We start from the raw sequence: 20,631 nt of genomic DNA, 5'->3' as shown, positions 1-20,631 counted from the left end.
ATCAAACAACAGATGAAATTCACCGTGTATAAACTGAATTGGTACCTACTGGTAAGAACAATCTTAGCTTCTCATATTAGATGAAAAGCTATTAGATGATCACTATCACTGAGCAGGAAACTGGGGATTAGTTAAATATCAGAAAGTATCAGCTAAGTGTATGCCAAGAGTCAGAAAAACAAAACAAAACAAAACAAATGTTACAAACTTTTGGTAAAGGAACACAGAATACAACAGGAAACATGAAGATGCCACCACTGTAGAAATCCATGGCTAACCTGCACCCTTATGCACCCCCTCACCCCCAAAAAAGCAGTAATAGAAAAGGTTTAGAGGTGGGCAACAGCGACACTCCAAGATATGGAGCAGTTTCTGTACAAGGTAGGTCTGAGCAGCTTTGCACCAGGCAGTTTGGAAAAAGGATCACACGATGTGATAACACATATGAAAAGCATCAGAGGCACGGACACTTTGGGAAAAATCTGTTTCTTCAAGCGTAAAAACCTGGCAGCTGTCAAAGGAAGCTAGCCATAGCCAGGCTCAAAACAAACATCAAGAGCTGGTGCCACGTGCAGTGGGAGGAGAGCCGGGGAAGCCCTCACCGAAGGATGCTGTGGACACCAAACTGAAATGGGTTCAAAGGAGGTTGGACAAGCAACAGGGAGATGGTGAGACCCACTGCAAGTTACCGACTCAACAAAACGAACTGAGCAGAGGAAACCCCTAAGCTGGCATCGCTCAGAGGGTGGGAGAGTCCAAAGAGGAAGTGTTTTGTGTGCTTGCCTTGTTCCTTCCCTTGAGGAGCTGCCTTGGGCTCGAGTTGGAGGCAAGACTGTGCTGGCTGAGCCCTTTGTCTGCACCAGTACAGCTGTTCTCTTACAACAAATTTATCTCTGAGTGTTGGGAGCTGGGACTGATATAAGCTGACATCATCTGAATCAGCAGCAGCACGGCAAACTTGAAGAAAGAAGGATGTGTGGCTATTTTTGGCACGTGAGGCGCAGCTGCTCGTTATTTTCTCTCACAAGTCAGGAAGGGCACAGACTGGAATATGAGGTCAAATGTCCCTTAGCAAGTCCTGTGTTTCTTAATAAACGGACTGAAACCCAAGAACGCCAGTAGGCTGTCAGCTGTTAACTAAACCCAGGCGTTTTTCGTAGCAACTTTTCTGAATGCTGTGAAAACTTCTCAGTACACAAAGTGGTATTTTTAACTTATAATAGCATTTAATGTTTTTGAAAAGGCAAGAGCGTCTTGAAGACGAGGATGGAAGGGCACCTTGAAAAATGTTGATTCCATTAAAGGGTTGAGAGGTTGTGATGATATGTGACTGAAGCAGGCGTTATTTTAGCAGACTTGGTGCCAAGCCAGTCAGTGGATAGTCCTAAGTCTATATAAAGCTCATAATTATGGCTATCAAAAGAAATAGAACTGTAAGTATAGAAATACTAGTGAGAGCAAAAGATGATGCACGTGTCAACTAGGGAAGAGAAGATACTTCATAAATGATGGAGGACTGTGTTAACTAGGGCAGATAAGATAAATGACGGAGGACTGAACTATCTACAACACAAAACTGGGGAAGGGATTTTAGCAGAAATTAGGCTCGTGGGCGCTCACACCCTGCCCGAGTGGCCGAGGCCGCTCTCCCAGCGCTTTACTCAGCCCGGTCCGCCGCCTCCCTCCGTCCCCCTGCGGCCATGCCTGCAGCGACCCGCCGCGCTCGGCAGGCCCCCGGGCCCTCCCCGGCGGCCGCTGGAGGCCGGGCCGGAGGAGGGGCGGCGGGGGGCCGGGGCTCCCCGGCAGGGGAGTGGCCGTGGCCGCCGCTTTCCGCCCGGCTCGGAGCGAGGCGGGGGGGGGGCCCCGCCGGGGTCGGCATGTGGCGGCCGCAGCCCCGGCCCAGCGGCACCGACAGGCGGCGCCGCGGTGGGAGTGAGGCGGTGAGCCCAGGTGAGCGGGTGGCGAAGCCCCGGGGGGCCGGCCTGCAGCCGGCAGCTTCCCCCGCGGGGATCCGGGCCCCGGGGGGGTTTGGGGTGGGTTTTAGGGGTTCCGCGTCGGCCCCGAGCAGTGCCGGCCGGGTCGGGGTCGGGGGGGGGCTGCGTGGGGCAGGGAAGGGGTCAGGGCTGCGGCATGCGGAGCGTTCCGCTCCCGCTTCTCAGCGCCAAGCCGGTTTTGTCGATTTTTATTTATTTATTTTAAAGTTTTGATTTTTGGTCCGTTAGGCCCCAGCGATTTTAGCGTTTGTTTCGCAGGGAGGGTGAGCGCAGCGAGTGTTGCCTAGGAAGCTTTGTTATAGCGCTGAAGTAACCTTCAGTTTTTAAACTCTGAAAACTGCATAATTTCGCCTCTGCCGGCGTGGAAGAAGTTATATTGCTGTAAAGATACATATGTGTAGGTATGTGTTTGTATATATGTATTTTTAACTAACTGACTGCAAAGAGGGAAGTAACTGTACTCTCAGAAGTCAACAGTCGCGTCTGTCCTAACTCACTCTAAAGGACAAAAAAGAAACTGCCATCTTCAGAGAAGCCAACTTCATGTGTCTGCGCTTGTGTGAGTAACCGAGTGTTAAAACAGTGTGATTTCTAGCATAGGTGAGCCGCTCTTCGCCTCCTCCCGCGGAGCAGCAGCCGTCAGGAAGCTGTCAGGCTGAGCGGGGGCTGCCCACGTTACCCACGCCGGTGCTGGTGAAGGGCTGCAGCCGTGGGGAAATTCTGGAAAAATATAGCTCACCTTTCCCAGGAGAGCTCAGGAAGAAAGGCGGATCACTCTTGGGGTGTGTCAGCTGCCTTTCTGGTTTTTCGGATGTGCGGTTCTCCAAGGGCTGGTAGCCGAGCGAAACTTTCTGCAAACACGTTGGTCGTCCGTGCCAACGTTTCAGTAGAAAGCAGCTCATTCATGGTTTGGTAATCCACGCTAATCTTTGTGTACAAGTGGTTGAGTGACTTTTTGGTATGCTTCCGAATAGCGAGTTAAGAGCTCTGCAGTGAAGTGCCTGTGTTATAAAGGCTTCTCCAAAATATACTACAGACCATATACCAGCAAGCACTGCCGACAATTAAAAGCAAATTAGAGTTTTCAAAGAAATGAACAAAGTACCTTGGGATGCATTCTCTGTTTTTGTCCTTTTGCGTTTGTTCATTTACTTGCTAATTTGCAATTGGCCTTACAGTAACTCAAAAATGGGAGAAGTTCTACTGTATTAAAACTTTCATGTTGTCTAAGTGGTAAGTCCCTTAATTACGTTGTGTTGGTGTTCCCCCCTCTCATTGCTGAAGTTAAAGTTGTAGTTTCTTCTAGGAAGAGATTAACAGTGCTTTAAGGCTGAAGTTTTAGTACATTTTTTTTTTTCCATTGATAGGGTTTTTAGGCATTTAAGAAGGGATGTTTAAATTAAATATGTGGTTTAAAAAGAAAAATAGTAGAGTTTAGAGGTTTGTGGTCCCCTAAAATGCAGGGTGAGGGAATGTGAACCCCCTGATATTTTGTACATTTGAGATTAAGACTATGTCCGTTTATGCCTTTTTTTTTTCTTACTTCCCAGTGCTTATACTATGAAAGTTATAAATTTTCTCTACAGTTCTTTGAGACTGGGCAGTGAAAATAACCTGTTCTTGTACACTATACTACTGACTTATCCAGCAGCATGAAAGTGTGGTCACAGGCAAGTACTATATTGCCACTGGCTTCCTCCCTCTTTAAATTCAGATAAATCAGCCTTTGTTCTCTTGAAGTAAAATGAAGTCAAAAGTTTGGGCCTAAGTTTGGGCTAAGCTGCTGCTTCTGGAATTGTAGTGGGGTCGTGTAAGAAAAGAGGATTTATTAGCACCAGTATAAATTAATTGTAAAGAACGGAAAGACAGAAAGCACTGCAAACAATGTTTTGTACTCACTAAAGCAAAGAACCCTAAAGGTTAATTCCGACTTTGTTCGCAAATTAGGCACACTTGGTTAGGTTTTTTTTGCTCGCCATAACTTGGGCCTCCTACAGCTACTGAACTACCTGACCTTTCAAATGAGATCTACTGGAGTGTGCAGCACCTCCTGAGCGCTCATCAGGAGTTATGATTTTTTTCATTTCAGCATTTGGCTTCGTCGAGAAAACGTTCTTCCTAATTGAGCGGCAGGCAGTCTGCAGCCTTTCCTGGTTTTGGACATAATACATATTAACAACTCGTGTGAAAACAGCTTTTCACACCACCTTTGGAGTATCAGGCTTAAAGGTAAACAGAGAGGAACCTGTGGAGTTGCCATAGTGATCTCCAAGTTCATCCTTAGCATGTTGTGTCTTTTTCCAGAGAGCAGCCCTTTCATGCTGTGTCACTTAGATTAGGATTGAGCCCAGGGTATGTTGTAATACTATTCAATATTCTTGAAGGAAAACTGCTGCAAAACCCTTATGTATGAGGGATGAATGTGGCCTTTGTAAATCAGCAGTCACACGAGGAAAAACTTGGCTCTCTGGCACTGAACAAAGGCTACTGCGCCTATGTTAAGTACTGTAGTATTCTTATTTGGAGCTGTTTACTTAATTCTGGGTAATGTTAACTATTTAACACTCCATTAAAGTTATTTTTTTCTTCTTTTAGCATATAGGCTAAAAGATCCCATTAACTGCTCACCTGAAATATGATTTTGGGGAGAGACATTTATTTTCTCAGCCTCCGAGCTATTGATGCTGTGGAAGCAGAGATCAGCTATTGACATACTTTGTTAAACGCGAGTTTGCTGTATGAAAATTGAATTAGCTATTGATGTGGAGTTATTTCCCTGTTTATTGATGCTGCGAATGTAAAGTGGCTTAATGACTAATCTGAAGTCTGTAGACAGAGCCGTGAGATCATGTGCGTGCCTGAAGTATGGTTTCTTTGTTCTTTGTGATTCCTTTGGGGCACACCAAATTTGGATTCCGTCTCCCCTTTGTGTGACGTGCTGCACCTGCATACAGTACAGTACTGCAGTCTTTATTTCAGACCCTCCTTCATTTAACAGCCCTGCATCCTTCCAACATGCACGTCTCTTATTATCTCTATATGGTAAATTACTAACAGGGACCCTGTTGCCTGATGAGTATGATTGGTGGTACTTTCTATTCTTTCCCACTCCCTCTTCCCTTTCCGTCCTTTCTTGCTGTCTTACAAATGTTTGTTTGTTGCGCGACCCTGATGTCAGAGGAGATTATCTAGTTACCCTGCTCTTTTTGCCTTCTCTCAATATGTTTATTTGTAACAACACCTAGGCACACCAAGTGTGAAAACATTTAGATTTCACATCGAAAAGTCAATATTTACTGCATAAACAGTTGTGTTCTCAGAATTAGGGCTGGAAAATGCATTTTCTTAATAGTGCTTAGCTAGCTCCATTTCAAAGGTATATGCGTCACCTGCACTTCTAGATCAGATCAAATACCACGCAAGTCAGAACTGCAAGTGGAACAGTAATTTGCTAAGGAAGGTATGTGTGTATATGCTCAGATGATAAAATCTTCATGTGAAAGAACTGCATGGGAGAAGTGGATGCTTGAAACTAAGAGCAGAATTAATGTATTGTATGTAAAATTCTCTTCCACCTTCCCCTGTTCTCTGGAATGGCAGCAGAACTGGCTGCTGCTTAGAGGGGTTTAGCAGGCACTGGCTGAAAGGCTTCTTTTGCTGGGGTGAGAGGTCAGCAGAGCAGGAAAACATTACAGAGGAAAATCTCTTAGAGCAACTTGGAGGCAACCTGCAGAGTGGAAAAGTCAAGAGGTTGGTGGTGAGTATTGTAAAACTGAGTACGAATGAAAGGCTTAGTATCTATGGACAAGACAGGAAATGGGAGTTGGTGTAATTAGATCTTATGAACTGTTTTGCAAGCTGGCATAAGAAGGGGCATGTGGCATTGGTGTCGCTTTTCAACGCCTTGCTAAATTCTTTATAATATTAATGGGAAAGTAGAGTCAAATAGTAGTGATGTTTTCAATGTGCCTGTACATAATGAAGTTTGACAGGGGCTTCGTGACTTTGCTGATTGATGGGGTGAGCAGAGCAGTCCCTGGCTTAGCTCACCTAGATGGCCCCACTTTTGAATTTATTGGCAATTATGCTTTTGGGTCTGATAAGTGTGTTTTGAACACTGAAGGAAACCATTCTTAGGGTCCTTTCATTTTGTTTTTGGAAAGCTGTAAGGTTTTCAGAGAGCTTGGGAAGGGGAGCGACTTTTTATTATTATTTTTCCCTCCTAGTAAGCTTCTTCCTTGCTGCTTTAGTGGGATACTGAATTTATTTTGTTACCCATCTTAAATATGTTGGTAAGTATCCTTTCCACTGGTGTATCAGCTTAACTTTATGGATTATCACTGCTGCAGATACACAGACACCTGGAATGGTGCTGGTGGAGACCACTTGCAAAGCCAAATGGTTATAGCTGTAGGGTTATTTTTTCTTAGATTGTAGCTGTCTACTTTTTATGGTCTGGTTGTTCCCCTTCCTACACACAAATATATTACCTCACTAAAACTTCCCAAGGCTCCAAGGAATGATTATCAGTGAATCTCTTTGTGGTAAGTCCAAGCATCTCAGCCCTGTAAAGTACCTGACTTTTCATTGGGAGGGCTCAGATGATCTTATCAGGAGTGGCTTGTTTTCTCATAGGTGTTGCGAAGCATAGCTTTGGGGACAAGAGCTTTCCCTTCTCATAGGGTTTTGGCTGCGGACAGTTACTGAGGCAGTGGTGAGATTGAATTTCATGCACTGGATGGAGGTCCAGGTGCTTCCTCTTGCAGAAAGCCTGTGGAGACCCAGGTGATGTGGGAGAGGGGGCTGCTGTTCCTCAGCGTGGTTTTGCGTGTCAAACTGGTTAATAATCAACGGGTATTGCGTTTCCTTTCCCTGGGAAATCTGAACGTGGCTGTGGCAAGGCAGCTGCTGTACTGTTCACGTGTTTGTGGTCTGTCTTGTACAGCCGTGGCCATGAGAAGGGCTGCTCCAGTTAATGGGCAGTGTAAAAGGCTGTTTGTTGGCTTCCTGGGCAAATGAGGACAGGAGGGGAAATAGCGTGCTTGTTGGGTGGCCTCAGGTTGCTCTGAGGTAAGGAAAGCCCAGCTCCTGCTTTTCACGTTGTATGCAGTGAGCGCTGATTAGTTGGGTATTTGTTCTTTTAGCAGATAGGGAATTTTCCTGATTGCGCTACCAGCTCTTGTCAATGGCAGAATTTTCCATGAGATCCTATGCTCCAAGGCCAAGTTAAGAAACATTTCATATTAGCTGAGGGGTGTTCTCTGCGTGTCTTTAGTACAGTTACAATGCTGAGTTTTTCAGAAGTGTGTTTGTTATTGCTTTCTCCTGTATGTGGTAGGACTGTGGGTTCATAAGCAGTGTTACCGTTCTGGAAAGGATGATCTTCATCACCCTTTGTGAAAGGAGCTGGCATGCCCTGTTTTTGTCAATGCCTTTTGTTTATCCTATAGAGGATGGCTGAAATCTTTGCTTAGTTGTATAGGCTGTGTATATTGATGCCACTTGCTTTCTGAACTAATTTAATATTTTAAAATAACTTACCTTTATTCTAATTAGTGATAATGGTGGGTAGCAACATTTTTGCTGTGTTTCTGGTGAGCTTGGGGTGGCATTGATGCTCTTGATGAGGGCTCGAACCTTTGAACTTTTGGGTCTGCACACACTTGTTTATGGTACTGCTTTCTGTGCTGCCAGGTCTTAGTGAAGCTCTGTGCGCTTTGTCTGGGTGTCAAGTTGGAAGTCTGGCTGTAGCAAATTCAGAGTGGCTGTGGTTTTAAAAAAAACAGTATGAGTGTTCAGTGCAAGCCACGTGAGGAGTATGTGGGATTGCTGTCTGTCGTCCAGGCCTCTGCTTTGGAACAGTTGTGGACTCTGAAAATGGCCTTTAATGACTTGAAAACCATGATATAAAGTACCAGAAAAACTTTAAAAAAAAAAAAAAGGATTTAAATGCAGAGAGCAAGTAGGGAATAATAATAATGATAATAGGGAAAAAAAAGAGCAAACAGGCCAGGTAAAGACACTACAGATGACGGCTTAAGGCTGTTCTAAGGAATTTTGTGTAGCAGCCTGTGTATATGTTGTAAACACCAACACTGAGCAGTAGTGTAAGAAGAAAGAGACCAGTCCTGGAAAACCGAGAAGTAAAGGGAGGAAACCAAGGAGTAAATAAAACCAATAAATGGAGACATAGAAATATTTGGGTGTTTGTGCACTTGGTTTTATCGGTCATATACATCCATGTCATTGGCTATGGCTGCCTGGTACAGGTGCGAGGCACAGTATTCAGGTTTGCCTTCTTCCATGCCCATGTTGTAGTTAGACTTTGTGGACTCTGTAGGGTAGAGGCAGTGGTCCCTGGGTGGTTGTTCTCCTCCTTTTGCCAAGTACTTTGTGTGAGAGGCTGGTTTTGTGGCAGCTGCTCAAAGGGGGCTACTTTTTTTTTTTTTGTGTGTGTGTAATGCCCTTGGAACCATGGCAGTGATTACTTTTTTCAAAGGCAAGTGTCTTCAGACAGTTGCAGTCTAGCAGATGGCCCCCTCTTATCCGCCCCTTGGAAAGCAGACTAAGAAAAGGTATCAAAATAATTTTTAATATAGCAAACTGAATGATGCCTTGAGAGATGTGCTTTCAGATGTTTGTACAGCCAATAAAAAAGTCTTGGTAATAAACATTTTGTGAAATAACTGCAGTAGATCAAAGTGACATTTAAGTGATGCTCATGAGCATCATTTAATCACCAGCTAACTACTAAAGGTCTGCGGCTGTGGAACAATAGGAGTTTTTATGTTATGCCTTATTGTGTCTGTCTTGCTTAAGGCACTGGCTATCATTGAAGCTTGTGATTTCTCTGTGTGTGTTGAATGCTTAAAAGCTGGTTAAGAACCTATTTATTTCAAGTATTGAACTTTTAATTTTGTTTGTAGAAAGCCAGCTGCTTCCGCCTTCCAGGATGTGATGAAGCTGTTGTTTACTAACTTCCTTGTGACTCCCTTGTGAAGTAAGATCAGATGAATTGCTTTCTTTCAGAGCTGCGTGTATCGTCACTGATGATACACTTGAAATGATGTTGTCTGTATAGATAACACGATGGAATACTGCAAATCCCAAGACTTGTTCTTAAAGCTGGGGTATATCATGGGATCGTTTGGGTTGGAAGGGACTCGGCGGGTCTCTGGTCTAACTCCCTGTTCAAAGCAGGGCTGACTGAGGCCAGAGCAGATTGCTCCGAGCTTCCTCCTGGGCCCTGGAAGCCTCCAAGGGCTGAACAGCCTCTCTTGGCAGCCTGCTGCACAGCTTGACTGCACTTGGGGTGAAGTTTTCCTGCTGGTATGTAGCATCTTAGGAATATTGTTGCTAGTAGATGTGAATCAGGTGTCATTTATAACCTAGTTTTAGAGTGGCACACTTGGCATTCTTTCATTTACTTTCATTCCTATAGCATAAAATAGCTGCTGTATTTGCTGAAACTTGCTGCAAATATATCTTTAAACCCAAAGAGGGCATTGTAACCTTAAAGATGTCCTTAGTTTGGTCTTCATGATTTTCTGATACAGAAGCCCTTGCTTATGACTCAGACTTAGAGGTAATTTAAGTTTAAGATGTTTCATATGTTTTTGCTCAGTAATGCACTATGACACTTTTATTGTACAGGAATGACAATCCATGTATCTTCTCAGTATTGCTCTCAGTCTTACTGGCACCTCTTTGTTTTTGTAAGGCTGTTCATGCAGGATGTTCCTATTCACTGGGGGTTGAAGGGAGAGGATGACTTTTAGGTCGCGGAGCTCTTGCAAGTAACTTCAGAATCCTTTGAGTTGTCCTTTCCATAGTCAGTAGAGGACTTAAGGCTTCTGGCTTAAAAGTAGCCCTGTTTCACTAAGGGAGCCAGTCAGTGAACCTCTTTTTCCACTAAACTATCTTTCTGGGCTTACTTCACTCAGATACTTTATAAATATGTTTTCATGTGTCAGATTCGTGGATTAGTATAGACTTGTTAAGTTTGGAGTAAAAGATGTAGACAGGCTCAAATTGTACTATAGATAAGTTAAGGAGTCACTTAAATATGATGTTTTTTTTTTTTTTTTTTTTTTTTTACTAATTTGTGGTGAAAATTTAACTTAAACCTGAAGTTTCCAGTGAAAATTCACTGTGCAGACTTGGCATAAAATAACATTATTGTCAGGATCTGCCTCAGGGAGACCCAAGACTTCAAGGTTTGGTAGTTTTGAGAATATTCACGTTCTGTCTGAACATTGCTTTTTTCAGATCTGCAATCCTTTCGATAAAGACAGGAGTTCCAAAAGAGCAAAGCCTAAGGTGGTGTGTTTTTATAGTGGAAACATTCCCCCTCCCCAGGTCTTTCAGGAGTCCTGTGTAAGTGATCAGCCCCATCTGGGGCATGCTCTGTGACTCGGGTAAGTCAGCTAACTTCTCACGTGGTCTCTTTTAACCACAAAGTAATGCTTCAGACTATGCTGTGCCTTAGGACCGAGGTGATTAAATGTCTCTTGCCATGCTTTAACTTTCCCCGAAAGGAAGCTATGGCAGTTCTGTCAGCTACTTGTTAATAACAACAACGCTGTGTACAAAAGGGCTGTGTAACAGAAGTACCCTGCCCAAGGCTGAGAGCAGCAGGGGCAGAAATCCCCACTGTCACAATGCTAGTGCTGCCCCAAGGCCTGGCCCTCGCATCTGAAGGGGACAGGCCTCTGCGGGTTACCTTGCAGAGGACCCCGCCAAGTCCTAGAATTCGGGTTTTCTAAAGCCTGTAATAAATTTTCTTGGATTTATTGGAAATAGAGTTACGTGCACGATCTGTGTTAATTCTGGAAGACTACTTGAATGGCACTCAAAGTTGTTTTTTTCTTCCTGCCAAGCGTTTTGATACCCAATAAGATCTTTTCAGGTGTGCGTGTTTAGCACCATATGGTGCAATCAGCACTTCTTATCCCTTCTAAAATGCTAAGCTGAATTAAGAATAGATTGAACAGAAAAATTTCATTAGCTTATACAAGACAATTTTCCTTTTATATAAAAGATATCTTTCAAGGGTCAGCCTGACTTTTTTTTTTTGTTGTTTGTATTTACTTCTCATTCTTTAACTTGAAGTATTTTACTTGAGACTTTGTTTCATTACAGTATCATACAGATCCTTTGGTGCCCAAGAAACATCTGCAAGCTATCTCATGAAAGGGCACAATTTCTTTGAAGATAAATACCGTTCTTTAGCTTACTTGGATAATAAGAGCAGACAGGTAGGGTTCAATGAAAGGTAGCAGATCCTTGTAGTTAAGTAGGAATACTTAAGGAAGGAATTGCAAATAATGTGTGACAGAAAAGATTAAAAAAAAAAAGAAAGCTTCTGGCAAAAATCTACGGTTTTGTTGAATGTCGATGGTGTATGTTAATAAATGCAACCTGTATTATTGGCTAATATATGTTATCTCAGGGAGACTGTCAGAGTAAATTGTGGCAAGCAATTGTCTTGATTTCTTAGATGTGAATAGCAGCGATTTACTGTCTCAGGAAAGAAGCTCTTACAATAGTGTCTTCATTGAGAAGATCTCAAAAGGGATGAATGGAGCCAGTGTGCCTTTAACGTGGGATTTAGTTTATATACTCACACAGAATACGTGTGCTGTGAAAGAGGTAACAGGAGCCCTTAGGACTGGCTGAAGTCCTTGTGGCCAAAAGGTGTGCACCTGGGGGAAAGCAATGAAATCAGTGGACACAGCTGAAGTGGGGTTGGGCTCCTTTTAAATGGACTTGGAGAAGCCTAGAAACTTCTCAGCCATGCTGGTGGGGAGTGGGAAGTAAGAAGGCTCTTCATCTGGAAAGGAATGGGGTGGTATGGAGGAGCTGGAAGCTCATGCAGGGAGGATTTTTGGAGGTAAGTTGAGATGTGCTTGTCTGCTGTTGTGAGGGGCGTGCTCCTAGGGAGCTTGTGCATATTGGGATCGGGACAGAAGGCGGAAACTGGAAAAGACCAAAGAGGTGGTATTGAGGAGTGATGTAGGGGAAGAGTGCTTCTCTGTGGCTCTGAACGTTGCTTGGGAGCTTTGTGGAGGGTTATCGCCCTGGGCTGTATGGTGTGCAAGTGTGACCTGTGCAGTTAGGTCGGAGATACAGGTTTGGGATGGTTTCTGCTTCAACAGTCTTTTGCACTTAGTATAAGATAAATGAGAAGTTGGTTTGTGAGGACTAGTTATGGACCAAGAAGAGAAACGCAGGGGAATTTGGTGGAAAGGGAAGCTGGGTTTGATGGGAGCAGCAGAAAGGATGTACTACGTTGGTGTCGGTAGAGTAGGGTGGAGGCAAAATGAGTGAAAGAGTCTCTAGTAGAGCTGTCAGTATTGATTGTGTCTTCCCTCAACATGGGGTCTGCCACAACCGTGTCCACCAATCCTTGTTCGCTGCTAGAGGTCATGACTTCTGAATTTGCGTAAAGACAGGATTTTGGTTCTGCTGAGAATCTTTAGTCTGTGGCCATGGTGCCTAACATCTACATTTGGACTCAGTTGTGGCTTTGTGGCGTGGCTTTTGGGTACCACCAAGGAGAGGTTGCTCTCTGCTTGGCTGGGAAATGCAGGCTTAGTGCTAGAAAATGCACGTTGGAGCATGTTTGGCTAAATGAAAGAGGGTCTTGATAACAGACAGCCGTGGTGGTGTCTGAACTTGTCACTATACAGAGCTTTGACTGCTTTTCATGGTTTTGATGTGGCTTTTTTGGTGGTGTATTGCTTTTCTTATCTTCTTTTTCTCTGTGTTAACAGTTCACTTCCTTAAACGTGATCTGCTGTTGATATCGCAGGAGCAGCAACATAGGTCAGTTCTACGTTGTCAGAGGCATCCTTTTTTCTGTAATTCAATGCAGTTGCTTTATGTAGAGAAACAATACTCTTTCCTGATTTTTTTTTTTTGAGATACCTGACTTAAGGCAGAGTGACTTCTGTCTTGTCTTATTCCGAAGGAGCTGTGATTTCTCAGCTGTGTGCTACATGCCTGTGGTTAGTATTCTGTTCCAGTTTCAGCAATATTAGCTACAGTACTTCCATGGCACGTTTGTAAACTGATCTCAGAATTGCACCTGACCAATCTAGTTTTCTCCTCATACTAGAAGAAAAGGATAAAGCCACTATCTTCACCCCTGTGTTCTCAGGCTGAATAAAGCAACCTTCCAGCTTCCATTTTGTCTGCCTGCAGCCTCAGGTAAGGGCTGTAAAGGTCAAGCATATCCTTGTAGAAGCCCTCAAAAGGGATATCGCGTGCATCCTTGCCTACTGGCGTAGGTCTCTTGGGGAACCCATGCTCGTCCTGCTGGAGCACAGAGGCTGACCCCTTGCTGGCTTCTAACATCCGAAAACCAATGATGCTGAATAACCTGCTGGCCTTTAGCAAGGTCTTGCATTAACTGAAGTCATCTGTGTGGCTGTGGAGGATAGGAGAGCAGTGTTGCAGTCTGTACCTGGTGGTACACCCAGCAGAGTGGCGATTTGTCAGCTAGCGAAAGCACAATCGTTCTGCAAAGAGGAGGGAATGCTTGAGTACAGAAATCCTGTGGGAGCATATAGTCACAGGGGTTTGCTTAAAGCCCCGAGATTTTATTTTGGAAAGAACAGGGAGAGGGAACAGTGCTGTTTGTTTGTGTGCCTCCTGCTGCAGGTGGGCTCCATGTCCCCTGTGTTGCTGTTACTGCGGTCTGTGTACGTGACTCTTGCAGTATCTTGTAGTTAAGCTGCATCCTGAGCTGCTGTGCTTTCTGTCCAGCGTTGTTGCTCAGCTTTCCTGATGTCTGAAACTTCATTCTGTCTTCATTGTTGTTTAGACAGCACTGACATCACGCTGTGACAGCCTGGTTGGGGCTGTGAGGTAAACTTCCTACAGCGGACAAAGGAGGAGCATTTGTCATGGGACTTTGATATTAAATTGTAAAGTTAAAAGCATACTGACTCCTCACCCTTGGCAATATAGGAACTGCCATGTTGTTTTATTTTCATTATATGTGATCACTACTGAGCTGTTAAGAGAAAATTACTTTCTATTTCAGTAAACTCAATTCTGCTTTCAGACTGACTGTGCATCAGATGCTTAATTTGGAACCCGCTCTCTCAGTGAAATTAAAAATTCAAATCTCCAAGCTGGAGCACTGAAACTGTGCTTGAATTAGAAATTGACTGCTGTCAATGTGCTCTCACACTTCACTCTTCCCCCCGGTGAGTTTTATATTAGAGTCTTGCTGTAGATGATCTGACTGAGCAGAAGTGGTGGGAATCTGCACTGTCACTCAGTAGACAGAGTGATGAAAGAGAAGTGTGGTGTGTTAACTAGACCATTCTTGAAAAGGACTGCTAATTTCATAATTTCATACTAGTTTCATAATTACATACATGTACGGTGAAATGCTTTTATGGGATATGACTGCAAATCCAGTAAGTATTGCTGACAAATTAATTTAGGACCTAACCGAACTTCAGTTTCTTCATGTAAGCTTCACGCAAAATCCTCTCCCCCTATTTTTTGTGTCGTATTTGAATGTTTCCAGATCTTGACTGAAGGAACAAGAACGTTCTCTCCCTTTGAGACATTTGCATGGGCTGCCTCTACAGAACTTTGCACTGAAATTGTGAACAAAAGGTTTTTTTCCCCTACCCAGGAAGAAGAAGAACAACAAACCTTTAAAACAACTGCTGAGATAAGCATTGCTTCTCTGTTGCACTTCTCTTCAGGTTTGCAACTGTTGTGTCCTTCTGCCCTTTTGAAAAGTGGAGACATTAATTAATCATTTAACTATAAGTAAAAAGAGTAAAAACCAGGCTTTAAATCAGTTGGGGCTGGCCATTTGTGGGGAAGTTTGGTGCCTTCTGTTTACTGATGGTGGTGAAGTACCAGTGCTGGTACCAGCTCCTGTTCCCAGACCCTCCTGTGGCTTTGCCTGTGGTGCGTGGTTGTCCACCAGGGGTCTGCTGCAAGTATCCTGGGGCTGTACTGGGCCGAGATGTGTGAGGACTGTCTGTAGTGAGACCATGCTGAAATTTATGACAAAGGTCTCAGGCTTCCCTGGCTTTCCTTGTTTTTTCCTCCTTCTCAGGACTTCTGTAGAAGCAGCTGACCGCATAAAAGCAGAAATCTCGCTTATGAGAAGAGCAGAAATGTAATTTTTCAACACTATTGTGCTATCTAAATGGTCCTGCTTCACTGAGACAGCCAGGAGTCACCTGCCTGCTCTAGAGTGAATTTGTCCACTTGTTCTACTGACCAACAAAATGAGCTTCCTTGGAAGGCTGCAGTGGTAAAGTTAGATGGTGTAATTTACATTCGACTTGGAGGAATGCAATTTTCTATAATAGCCAAGCCTTGGATCTCAGGTTGCCAGCCATAGGGTGTTGATTAGTTATCAAATAGGCCTTCACAGTGCAACTGCGTGCTTTCACAGGCTGGGTAGTTATTACCTTTTTAAATTTAAAAAGGTCAGAAATGCATATTTCTGTGCTTTTTAGCATACGGGTGCATGGGCCTTGATTCAGCGAGGCGCTTGCTTGAGGGGAAAAAAAGCCTGCTTGTACTGTAGTCAATGCACTGCTGAATAGTGATGGATGCAGGCGTGCTTGCATGTTGAACGTGGCAATATAGAACACAATTAAGATATGTAATTAATGAAAGGGGTGTTTCTGTTATCCCCTGCTGACTAAACAGGTGATTGTTACTGTCTTTGGAAGTGTTTTGAAATTTATTAGTTTACTTGTTAATATATCTTAATTTTTTGTCTTAGAGTTGACAACGCAAAACCAGGTTTGAAACTCTTTTAAGGGGGAAAAATAATTGATGGGCATGTTGGAAGTAGTGATCAGCTAGCTAATGTGATCCTTACTCTAGAGAGGGGTGTCGCAATTTCATCAAATGGCTTAAAATGAGTTGTTGCATTAAGGAGGTAAGTGGCTCAAATATAACAACTGGATGATGTGTATTATGGGAGTGTGTCAATAAAAATACAATTATTTAAACACTGGCAAAGGCAGGACACTGACATCTAAAATGCATGAATCTTTGAAGTGTTTTTAATGAAGAATAACAACTAACAAGCATTTAATGACTTCAGAGTATATTTTGTACGTGACATCTTGGAAATTTAGCAGCTGAATAACTAAACTCAGCATGTGAGCTTAGAAATTATAGGAGCCCTTGGTGAGGAAATCATTCGTAAATGGGAACAAATATAATATAGCTCAGCCATTGCTCGTCTTTGATAGATATGCTTCATAAAATGGTAGATAAATCAAAGTATAGCTAACATTCAATAATTAAGGTGAAAAAGCTGGATGAGACCTTCCTGTTTTAATAGTTACAAAAATCTGTGTTCAAAGGTAACTATTAGAAAGCGTAAGTGCATAAAGAAGCTAAAGGTTTATTTTAAAAGAGGTTGTGTTGAGATCAGTGCCACCTTATTTTGAATATTTTGTGGTGTCTTTTGAAATTCAGCAAACAAGTCAAAAGGTAACTAGTTAGAAACCACAATATTTTACATATTTTTCTGACCAAGGAACTGAACAATCATGGCTATTGTCATGTCAGATTAATTAATCCTTGAGAAAGGTTAAGCTTGTGTGTGTCTTTATAAATAATACATACTTTCATTTCACTTACTTTGTTTGCATACAGTTTAATGCAAGTTTTTAGGGCTTCCTCAACAGAAGCAGCACTGCAGAAACTGCTTGGAGTGGTGCTTTGATATTTGGCTTTGAATATGACCCAATATTTTTTCCTCAGACACTGCAGCTGACCCACACAAATGTTCTAAAGGTGAATTTGCTATTCTAATAAAAATCAACAGTGTGTGATGTAGGTGTGTGCAGATAGTTGAGCTCTTTTTAAAACTGAATATATAACTTCTCATTTATTTTCAGGGAGACCTTAATGAGCTTGCAAGTATTCTGCATTATGGGTTTTAAAGCATGGGCAGGGAGGTAATTACTGCAGAGTTTGTATTGATCTGTAAAATCCTGGTGGACTTTATAAGCTCTTCACTTTCTTATGACTATCCATCTACAGACGGTATTAGAGCAGTTGGTCGAAAAACTGAGCGGTGACTTTTGTGGTTGAAAATGAAGATTCATTATCTAAAATAAATCAGGTAACTGTTCTGCTGTTCCTCAACTTCAGGTTGAGTACAAGTGAATGTGCTCTTCACGTCAGTGATAAATGCTCTTTGGCTTCACCTCTCCCTGTTTCATTTTACTAGTGCAACTGAGACTTGAACGGCGTTGCTGCTCATGAGTTGTTTTCAGGTGTTAGACCCTGTTAATTCTGTGTTCTGACTCTGAGCTCTTACTCATTAGGAAACACTGGCTGTGGTGAAAGGTCTGTTACAATCAAGTGGGTTCTTTCTGGGCTTTCATATCTTGGAATCAAAGCTATTTGAACATTATCTGACACTTGAATGAAAATATGATCCTAGAAGTTGCAATGTGTGATGTGTATTTTTAAAAGTTGATTTGTAATATTGCAATTGAAAGGCCTTTCTTCCATTTGTGGCTTTTTTGTCTAGGTGCATCTCATACAAACTGTAACACTACAAGGTAATATGTATATATTTTTAAATTACCTCCAGGTGCTTTTTCCAGTGCTCCAAGGTGCAATTTCAATAGTCTTGTAGGTACTTGCCATGGTCTTAGCCGTTTTTTGAGGGTCTTGAAACAAAACTGAGGGAATTATGAGAAAGATTAGACCTTTTTAACAAGTTAGCCGAATTGGTTCAATGTAGTTTCTTTGTCTGGACATTAGATACAGAAAGCAATGATTAGAAGTCTATGCAGAAGAACACACAACTAAATTTGAGATGCATGACGACAAACCAACCAAAATGATTCTAAACTTAAAAAAAAGGGGCAGAATAGAAGGGTAAACAGGGCAGAACCGCTATACCCTGAGCACTGGTAATGTCCTGCCTGGGTTTCGTGGTGGGTGAGGGCACTGTGGTGCTCTCTGGCTGTGGAGGCCAGACTCTGGCTGCGGCTGCCTCCTCCCTCCCTTTCCTTTGGGGAAGGCCGGTCCTAGGGTTGTCCGAAAAGCCCTGTGTAGACCCTAAACCTGTTTGCGTGTGGCATCCTCGGTGGCTTGGGCTGTCTCAGCAGACCTCTGCATGGCTGTAAGGCTTCAACACCTGACCTGGAAGCGCTGTGACCTAAGGAAAAGGGCTGCGCCCCAGGAATGGGAAACTTGGGGCTTTAGCCCCTTTACTAACTAAGGATCAGTAGCCCTCTCCTTGTAGCATCCCTAGAACTGCTCGTGGTTTGGACTGCCATCCTGGACTGTGTAATTTGGTCAGTGGTGTAGCCAGGTGATGGACCTGGGCTGGTGGACTCGCCAGAAGGCAGATCTGGAGCCCATAAAGGAGCTGGATGGCAAACCTCTGTCCGGAGGGTTACCTGTGCCTGTGGGGAGCAGTGCGGAAATGTGGGGTTCTCGGGTGGGCTAATTCAGGATAATGGAATTGTACCAATTTAACTCAAAGGGAATTGCATCTAGTTCACGTGATGCAAATATTTAACAATTTAAACCTTACTTACATTAGTTTAAATGTGGTGTTTAAAGAGCTGTAATTATCTGTTTGCCTTAGAAATTCATAGTAATTTACTGAGATCAATTTTAAACTGATTTTAATTAAACTGAAGAACCTTTTCTACTTTTTTTTACAGACAAAGCCTGTGACTAGCCTTTGTAAACTATGATAAAATATATCCAGTCTTAGAATGACTTTTTTCTGCATGACAGATTTCTTCTGCTGAAGGCAAATCTTGACTATTATTTTGTATATAAAATAAAATAATTAAGTTCTAAAGAACATTTTGTTCAATTTTTATTCCCTTCAAGAGTGGTTTCTGTTTGTTACAATTTCTATTAAACTACTCCCAGTAGAGCATTTCACTGTCTTTTTATAGTAGACAGGCTGATGGACTCCATGACCTTTTTTATTTCTGATTTCTGTGATTTTTTTTTTTCCCCCTCGCAAAAGAGAGCGAGAGACAGCTGGGGTATCCTAATTTATGGTGATAGGAAGCAAGATACTGAAACTTAGCTGCAGTGCCATAGTGAGATGCCAGTATTGTAATATCTGCAAAATGTTCAGATTGCTTTCGTTGAAGCTCACTTGGAGAAGATGCTGTGAATATTGGAAAAATTCACCTGAGAAGTTTCAGGTTTAAATGTTTGTATGGCATGTCGTTCTAATGAGGTGTGTATGAAGCTTCTGTTAGGAGTTAGTTGCCAAGGTGTTTAGAGTATGTGCAAGTCTGTCAATGAAAAATTGACAAAGGGTTGTGATTGGAGGTGAACATTTAATATATTGTATAGGGGAAAAAAAATCCTAGAAGTTGCCTTTCGGAAGGCCTCTGTGTCAGTGCTCAGAATAATCCTAGTACCTGGGATTCTGGCAATTGATTCTGTTTCAGTGAATAGAAGGCAGCTAATCAAGGGCATAATTCGGCTAGTCACTAGGTCCCTTTGAAGTGTGATTCTGGCAAATAAGCCAGTTCAATATGTTTTTGTGATACAAAATGGATGATGGTGCAGAGCTTGTATTCCCATTGATTGTGTGCAGGATAGAAGAATGGAATACTTTTTGACTAGCAGTAAATCCATAAGAAACTGTAAGTAGTCACCCTGTAATCTTTGTTTAACCTGTTCACTTAGCTGACTTTTTTTCAAATGACCTATTTTTTTGTATAGAAACATACAGAAAACAAAGACAAGATGCTACATTTTAATCTTCTGCTTTTAGTGTTGTTTGTTATCTTGGTTCTTTCTGTTCTACTCTGAAAGCAGCCAATCTTATCTTTTCATCTGTGTATGTAATGTATATGTGGGGAGATTGAGCTGTTGTTTAGGGGACCTCTTTAATTGACATTAATATTGCAATAATGCTACCAACCATATGCTTGTACTAGTCTTCTAGGACTGATGGTCCTGCACTCAAAACTTATATTCTTATTATTTGGACAACAGGTAGTATGGCAAATCTAAATGAAGATTTATAAAATATCTCACTAGAGTAACAGACTTGCAGCCGCAGACTGTTAAAGAGCTGCATCTATTGTAGAAGCTGGATCTGAAATGTTTGATTGTGTTAATAAAACACAAATACGAACAAGAAACTGGACGAGAACAGCAACAGATTGTGAATCTTTCTCAAGTTTTTGATGTAGGTTCGGTGCTATCCTAGATGTGCTTGTATGCCTGAAAATTGTTCTGCATCAAAGAGACTAAAGAAGTTCTGTGCTGCAACTAATGAAGTCTCTGTGATTTGAGAATGAAGCATTGCAGAGCGTTGCTACAAGCAGGGGAGACTGTGATCCGTCATACATGGGCTTGTGTCCTGATGGGAACGGTTATGTCAGTGAAGTTCACTTAAAAGCTGGTGCAGACTCTTTAGAATGCGAATGAATGCACAGAGTTCTCTGATAACACCTTTTCTCCTCTATCTGCAATATGGTCTGTGTCTTCGTTTAGTCAAAATGGAAACTGATAACTGATGAGCTGTCTGAAATTCCTGAAATAATTATTTTCAGATGCTACAATATGTTAATTCTGGAAAACTGCAGAAATGCCTTAATTACTTTTTTTCTTATCCCCCTCGCCCCAG

General features: G+C 42.5%; 1 protein-coding gene and 1 long non-coding RNA gene across 5 annotated transcripts in view; both read left to right on the top strand.

Annotated features, from left to right (window-relative positions):
• Window positions 1–1,795: 1,795 nt before the first annotated feature.
• The window catches only part of DISC1 (DISC1 scaffold protein), a 203,034-nt gene continuing 184,198 nt past the window's right edge, over window positions 1,796–20,631 (top strand). For all 4 annotated transcript variants that reach the window (XR_007157968.2, XM_066994050.1, XM_048047234.2 and 1 more), the window contains exon 1: window positions 1,796–1,950. Coding sequence is in view for 3 of the 4 variants with exons in the window: in XM_066994050.1 (XP_066850151.1) it covers window positions 1,878–1,950 (73 nt within the window). In the remaining variant the exon portion in view is untranslated. The remainder of the gene's footprint in view (window positions 1,951–20,631) is intronic.
• LOC136790405 (uncharacterized) lies at window positions 4,230–20,616 on the top strand. Its single transcript, XR_010830289.1, has 6 exons — window positions 4,230–10,411; window positions 11,136–11,251; window positions 12,770–12,821; window positions 14,065–14,209; window positions 14,539–14,722; window positions 15,085–20,616. It is a non-coding gene; the product is annotated as an uncharacterized lncRNA (long non-coding RNA).

This window comes from Anser cygnoides, chromosome 3, assembly GCF_040182565.1.
Source record: "Anser cygnoides isolate HZ-2024a breed goose chromosome 3, Taihu_goose_T2T_genome, whole genome shotgun sequence".
Lineage (NCBI taxonomy): Eukaryota > Metazoa > Chordata > Aves > Anseriformes > Anatidae > Anser > Anser cygnoides.
This window is presented reverse-complemented; position numbering and strand designations above follow the sequence as displayed.